This window comes from Oncorhynchus mykiss, chromosome 30, assembly GCF_057628025.1.
Source record: "Oncorhynchus mykiss isolate SJ-2025 chromosome 30, ASM5762802v1, whole genome shotgun sequence".
Lineage (NCBI taxonomy): Eukaryota > Metazoa > Chordata > Actinopteri > Salmoniformes > Salmonidae > Oncorhynchus > Oncorhynchus mykiss.
This window is the reverse complement of record NC_143051.1, coordinates 10,610,001-10,617,500: the sequence shown is the minus strand read 5'-3', so window position 1 is coordinate 10,617,500 and position 7,500 is coordinate 10,610,001. Positions and strand designations below refer to the sequence as shown.

General features: G+C 48.6%; 1 protein-coding gene across 2 annotated transcripts in view; it reads left to right on the top strand.

Moving 5' to 3' along the window:
- LOC110487912 (rap guanine nucleotide exchange factor 5) overlaps window positions 1-7,500 on the top strand; it is a 90,643-nt gene that overhangs the window by 66,762 nt on the left and 16,381 nt on the right. Inside the window, exons 12-16 of one of the 2 annotated variants that reach the window (XM_036970892.2) lie at window positions 189-267; window positions 385-526; window positions 1,052-1,143; window positions 2,603-2,633; window positions 5,196-5,274. In XM_036970892.2, the coding sequence (XP_036826787.2) occupies window positions 189-267; window positions 385-526; window positions 1,052-1,143; window positions 2,603-2,633; window positions 5,196-5,274 (423 nt within the window). Of the gene's footprint in view, window positions 1-188; window positions 362-384; window positions 527-1,051; window positions 1,144-2,602; window positions 2,634-5,195; window positions 5,275-7,500 lie in introns of those variants that run through there. The other variant, XM_090227543.1, reaches the window with a different exon arrangement.

Below are 7,500 nucleotides of genomic sequence, written 5' to 3'. Positions count from 1 at the left end.
GGCCTGGGCTGGACAGGGAATCAAGGGCAGCAATCTTCAGAGCTCATATAGTGTGTTGCCGTGGGTTTAAGTCTGGCCCATGCCCTTTTGACACAAACCCTCATCCAACTTTTCTGTCTCTCTCTCTCACTGTCTAAGGTGTATGAAGGTTGTTGTGTCTGTGACCTGTGATGCGTTTCCTGTTTCAGAGATGCTGCTGGATGACTTCCTGTTGACGTACCTGGTGTTCATGACGACCAACGACCTCTGTCAGGCCTTGCTCGGACAATATCCTTTACACACTGCTCTCTCTCTCTCTGTCTATCTGTCTCTGTATGTATGTATTTATGTCTGTGTCTCTGTGTAGTGTGAATGTGTGTGTGTGTTGTCCTTAACGTGTCCCACCTACAGCAGTAAGCGTGTGGGTCAGGAGGAAGGGAAGGAGGCCCTCTATAGGAAGAGGAAGGTATTACACCTGGTCTCTCACTGGACACGCCTATATAAGGACTTCCTACGAGAGGACGAACACATCAAGACATTCATGAAGGTTGGACACTGGTTACTACATACATGGGAAATAGCATCACTGCACATTCTTACACACACACACACACACTGATCACTTGGCCTGCTGTAACCTGCTGCTCTGTGCTGTGTTACCATGGTAACCAGAGTGTGAGTGTTGTCATGGGGATAATCTAGTGTAACCCAGGTGATAGTTGCCTAGTAACAAGCAGCAATGGGGATGTATGCTGCATGTCAGTGATAAGTGTGTGTGTCTGTGTCTGTGTGTCTGCGTGCGTGTGTGTGTGTGTGTCTGCGCGCGTGTGTGTATGTGTGTGTGTGTGTCTGCGCGCGCGTGTGTGTGTGTTTGTGTGTGTGTGTGTGCGCACGCTTGTGAATTTGCAGCTATGTTTGTCCCCCAGCACGTCATCAGATATATTTAGGTTTAAGTACCGTAAATGTATCTCTATAACTGTCTGTTAGAGGTGTATATTAATGTGTGTGTGTGTGTGTGTGTGTGTGTGTGTGTGTGTGTGTGTGTGTGTGTGTGTGTGCGTGTGCGTGTCAGACTCTCTCTAGGTGTGTGTTAGAGGATCTTTATGAGTTTCCATCTCTGGAGAAAGACATGAAGGAGTTCCAGAAGCTTCTACGACGCAGACAGTGAGTGTGTGTGTGTGTGTGTGTGTGTGTGTGTGTGTGTGTGTGTGTGTGTGTGTGTGTAGTACCAGTCAAAGGTTTGTGCACATATTTCAGGATTTTTCTTTATTTTTACTATCTTCTACGTTGTAGAATAATAGTGAAGACATCAAAACTATGAAATAACACACATGGAATCATGTAGTAACCAGAAAAGTATATTTTATATTTGAGATTCTTCAAAGTAGCCACCCTTTGCCTTGATGACAGCTTTGCACACTCTTGACATTCTCTCAACCAGCTTCATGAGGAATGCTTTTCCAACAGTCTTGAAGGAGTTCCCACATATGCTGAGCACTTTTCCTTCACTTTGTGGTCCAACTCATCCAAAACCAGGTTGGGTGATTGTGGAGGCCAGGTCATCTGATGCAGCACTCCATTACTCTCCTTCTAGGGCAAATAGTCCTTACACAGCCTGGAGGTGTGTTGGGTCATTGTCATTGTCAATTTCTGAGGCTGGTAACTCTAATGAACTTATCCTCTGCAGCAGAGATAACTCTGGGTCTTCCTTTCCTGTGGCGGTCCTCATGAGAGCCAGTTTCATCATAGCGCTTGATGGTTTTTATGGCAAGTTGCACTTGAAGAACCTTTAAAATTTCTTGAAATGTTCCGGATTGACTGACCTTCATGTCTTAAAGTAATGGTGGACTGTCATTTGTCTTTGCTTATTTGAGCTGTTCCCTGCCATAATATGGACTTGGTCTTTTACCAAATAGGGCTCTTCTGTATACCCCCCTACCTTGTCACAACACAACTGATTGGCTCAAACGCATTAAGAAGGAAAGAAATTCCACAAGTTAACTTTTAACAAGGCACACCTGTTAATTGAAATGCATTCCAGGTGACTACCTCAAGAAGCTGGTTGAGAGAATGCCAAGAGTGTGCAAAGCTGTGATCAAGGCAAAGGGTGGCTACTTTGAAGAATCTCAAATCTAAAATATATTTTCACTTCTTTAACACTTTTTAATGTAGGTTACTAAATGATTCCATATGTGTTATTTCATAGTTTTGATGTCTTCACTGTTATTCTTCAATGTAGAAAATAGTTGTAAAAATTTTGAAAAACCCTTGAATGAGAAGGTGTTTCCAAACTTTTGACTGGCGCTGTATGTATGTACAGTATGTGAATATGTATGTGTTGTCTGTGTACAGCACAAGGACATCATTGTTTATATGAGACATGAGCACTGCCTAGGGCTGTATGTGTGTGTGTGTGTGTGTGTGTGTGTGTGTGTGTGTGTGTGTGTGTGTGTGTGTGTGTGTGTGTGTGTGTGTGTGTGTGTGTGTGTGTGTGTGTGTGTGTGTGTGTGTGTGTGTGTGTGTGTGTGTGTGTGTGTATCTGTAGCGGGATAGAGGAAATGGAAGCTTCAATCCAAAAATGGAGTTACATGTTTATTAGTTTCTCTGTTTGTTTGTGTTTCAGCACTGTGGATGAATGTCCTCCACAGCAAAAGGTGAGAGGGAGGGAAGAGGGGCGAGGGTAGACAGAGAAGATAGGGAAGAGGGGCGAGGGTAGACAGAGAAGATAGGGAGAGAGGGAGGGAAGAGGAGCGAGGGTAGACAGAGAAGATAGGGAAGAGGGGAGAGGGTAGACAGAGAAGATGGGGGGAGGGGCGAGGGTAGACAGAGAAGATGGGGAAGAGGGGCGAGGGTAGACAGAGAAGATAGGGAGAGAGGGAGGGAAGAGAAGCGAGGGTAGACAAAGAAGATAGGGAAGAGGGGCGAGGGTAGACAGAGAAGATGGGGAGAGGGGCGAGGGTAGACAGAGAAGATAGGGAAGAGGGGCGAGGGTAGACAGAGAAGATGGGGAAGAGGGGCGAGGGTAGACAGAGAAGATGGGGAAGAGGGGCGAGGGTAGACAGAGAAGATGGGGAAGAGGGGCGAGGGTAGACGGAGAAGATGGGGAAGAGGGGCGAGGGTAGACAGAGAAGATGGGGAAGAGGGGCGAGGGTAGACAGAGAAGATAGGGAGAGAGGGAGGGGCGAGGGTAGACAGAGAAGATGGGGAGAGGGAGGGAAGAGGGGCGAGGGTAGACAGAGAAGATAGGGAAGAGGGGCGAGGGTAGACAGAGAAGATAGGGAAGAGGGGCGAGGGTAGACAGAGAAGATGGGGAAGAGGGGCGAGGGTAGACAGAGAAGATGGGGAAGAGGGGCGAGGGTAGACAGAGAAGATAGGGAGAGAGGGAGGGGCGAGGGTAGACAGAGAAGATGGGGAGAGGGAGGGAAGAGGGGCGAGGGTAGACAGAGAAGATGGGGAAGAGGGGCGAGGGTAGACAGAGAAGATGGGGAAGAGGGGCGAGGGTAGACAGAGAAGATGGGGAAGAGGGGCGAGGGTAGACAGAGAAGATAGGGAGAGAGGGAGGGGCGAGGGTAGACAGAGAAGATGGGGAGAGAGGGGCGAGGGTAGACAGAGAAGATAGGGAAGAGGGGCGAGGGTAGACAGAGAAGATGGGGAGCGAGGGATGGAAGAGGGGCAATGGTAGAAAGAGAATATGGGGAGAGGGAGGGAAGAGGGTAGACAGAGAAGATGGGGAGAGAGGGAGGGAAGAGGGGCGAGGGTAGACAGAGAAGATGGGGAGAGAGGGAGGGAAGAGGGGCGAGGGTATAAAGAGAATATGGGGAGAGGGAGGGAAGAGGGTAGACAGAGAAGATGGGGAGAGATGGAGGGAAGAGGGGCTAGGGTAGACAGAGAAGATGGGGAGAGAGGGAGGGAAGAGGGGCGAGGGTAGAAAGAGAATATGGGGAGAGGGAGGGAAGAGGGTAGACAGAGAAGATGGGGAGAGAGGGAGGGAAGAGGGGCGAGGGTAGACAGAGAAGATGGGGAGAGAGGGAGGGAAGAGGGGCGAGGGTAGAAAGAGAATATGGGGAGAGGGAGGGAAGAGGGTAGACAGAGAAGATGGGGAGAGAGGGAGTGAAGAGGGGCGAGGGTAGACAGAGATGATGGGGAGAGAGGGAGGGAAGAGGGGCGAGGGTAGAAAGAGAATATGGGGAGAGAGGGAGGGGCGAGGGTAGACAGAGAAGATGGGGAGAGGGAGGGAAGAGGAGCGAGGGTAGACAGAGAAGATGGATGAGGGAGGGAGGGAAGAGGGGCGTGGGTAGACAGAGAAGATGGGGAGAGAGGGAGGGAAGAGGGGCAAGGGTAGACAGAGAAGATGGGGAGAGAGGGAGAGAAGAGGGGCGAGGGTAGAAAGAGAAGATAGGGAGAGAGGGAGGGAAGAGGGGCGAGGGTAGAAAGAGAAGATGGATGAGAGAGGGAGGGAAGAGTGGTGAGGGTAGACAGAGAAGATGGGGAGAGAGGGAGGCAAGAGGGGCGAGGGTAGAAAGAGAAGAACGGGGGAGAGAGGGAGGGAAGATGGGCGAGGGTAGAAAGAGAAGAACGGGGGAGAGAGGGAGGGAAGAGTGGCGTGGGTAGACAGAGAAGATGGGGAGAGAGGGAGGGAAGAGGGGCGAGGGTAGACAGAGAAGATGGGGAGAAAGGGAGGGAAGAGGGGCGAGAGTAGAAAGAGAAGAACGGGGGAGAGAGGGAGGGAAGAGGGGCGTGGGTAGACAGAGAAGATGGGGAAGAGATGGAGGGAAGAGGGGCGAGGGTAGAAAGAGAAGAACGGGGGAGAGAGGGAGGGAAGAGGGGCGAGGGTAGAAAGAGAAGATGGATGAGAGAGGGAGGGAAGAGTGGCGAGGGTAGACAGAGAAGATGGGGAAGAGATGGAGGGAAAAGAGGGGCGAGTGTAGAAAGAGAAGAACGGGGGAGAGAGGGAGGGAAAAGAGGGGCGAGGGTAGAAAGAGAAGAACGGGGGAGAGAGGGAGGGAAGAGGGGCGAGGGTAGAAAGTATCTGTTACTGCTAAGTTAATAATCTAATGGTTTATATCCAACTGTCCCCTTCTCTCACTTTCGCCATCTCACTTTCTCCCTCTCTCTCTCTCCTCTGCCATCCCCTCTCTCCTCTCCCATCCCATCTCTCTCCATCTATTCTCTCCCTCTCGCTCCATCCCTTCATCCTTTTGTCTATCTCTCTCCAGAGTAAACCTATGTTCCAGCAGCTCAGTTTGAAAGAGAACAGCCTTCCGCTCCGTTCCCCTCAGGTTGACACCAAGGAGGGTGAGAACTCACACCCGTGATGCCATGATTTTATGAGTTTTTATGCGCCATGATTTTATGAGTTTTGTGGTGTGTGTGTGTGTGCGTACATGCGTGCGTGCGCGCGTGTGTGTGTGTGTAAAGATGGTGCTGATCTTAAACTTTTTGGTACGTAATGTCTCAGCCATAATTTCCTTTGAGGAGTTTACCACATCAGTCACCATCTTCATTAAAACCCCAATCAGAAGCCATGGACTACAGGCAACATCCGCACCGGGCTAAAAGCTAGAGCTGCCGCTTTCAAGAAGTGGGACACCATTCCCGATGCCTATAAGAAATCCCGCTACGACCTCTGACGAGCCATCAAACGGGACTAAGATCGAATCCTACTACACCGGCTGTGACGCTCAAAGGATGTGGCAGAGCTTGCAAACTATCATGGAAACCCAACCCCAAGCTGCCCAGTGATGGCAGCCTACCAGACAAGCTAAATGCCTTCTATGCTTGCTTCGAGGCAAGCAACACTGAACCATGCATGAGAGCACCAGCTGTTCCGAATAGCTGTGTGATCACACTCTCCGTAGCCGATGTGAGTAAGACCTTTAAACAGGTTAACATTCACAGACGGAATACCAGGACGCCTACTCAGAGCCTGTGACCAACTGGCAAGTGTCTTTAATTACATTTTTAACCTCTCCCTGACCCAGTCTGCAATATCAACTTGTTTCAAGCAGACCACCGTTGTCCCTGTGCCCAAGAACGCCAAGGCAAACTGCCTAAATGACTATCACCGCGTAGAACACATCTATAGCCATGAAGTGCTTTGAAAGGCTGGTCATGGCTCACATCAACACCATCATCCCAGACACCCTGGACCCACTCTAATTTGCATACCACCCCAACAGATCCACAGATGACACAATCGCTATTGCACTCTCAACTGGCCTCACCAAGCTGGACAAAAGGAACACCTATGTGAGAATGCTGTTCATTGACTACAGCTCAGCATTCAACACCATAGTGCCCTCCAAGCTCATCACTAAGCTCAGGACCCTGGGACTTTCACAGCTCCTCCTGCAACTGGTTCCTGGACTTCCTGCCGGGCCGCTAACCATCAATAAAGGGGCCCCTCAGGGGTATACACAATAACACGCACACAACACACACACATGTATACTGACGCCACAGACACACACACACACACACATACTTCAAACACTCATCACAAATGCTGCTGTTACTGTTTATTATCTATCCTGTTGTCTAGTCACCTTACCCCTACCTACAGTATACTGCTGTTACTGTCTATTATCTAGCCTTTACCCCTACCTACAGTATACTGCTGTTACTGTCTATTATCTATCCTTTACCCCTACCTATAGTATACTGCTGTTACTGTCTATTATCTATCCTTTACCCCTACCTACAGTATACTGCTGTTACTGTCTATTATCTATCCTTTACCCCTACCTACAGTATACTGCTGTTACTGTCTATTATCTATCCTTTACCCCTACCTACAGTATACTGCTGTTACTGTCTATTATCTATCCTTTACCCCTACCTACAGTATACTGCTGTTACTGTCTACTATCTATCCTTTACCCCTACCTACAGTATACTGCTGTTACTGTCTTATCTATCCTTTACCCCTACCTACAGTATACTGCTGTTACTGTCTATTATCTATCCTTTACCCCTACCTACAGTATACTGCTGTTACTGTCTATTATCTATCCTTTACCCCTACCTACAGTATACTGCTGTTACTGTCTATTATCTATCCTTTACCCCTACCTACAGTATACTGCTGTTACTGTCTTATCTATCCTTTACCCCTACCTACAGTATACTGCTGTTACTGTCTTATCTATCCTTTACCCCTACCTACAGTATACTGCTGTTACTGTCTACTATCTATCCTTTACCCCTACCTACAGTATACTGCTGTTACTGTCTATTATCTATCCTTTACCCCTACCTACAGTATACTGCTGTTACTGTCTTATCTATCCTTTACCCCTACCTACAGTATACTGTTACTGTCTATTATCTATCCTTTACCCCTACCTACAGTATACTGCTGTTACTGTCTATTATCTATCCTTTACCCCTACCTACAGTATACTGCTGTTACTGTCTTATCTATCCTTTACCCCTACCTACAGTATACTGCTGTTACTGTCTTATCTATCCTTTACCCCTACCTACAGTATACTGCTGTTACTGTCTTATCTATCCTTTACC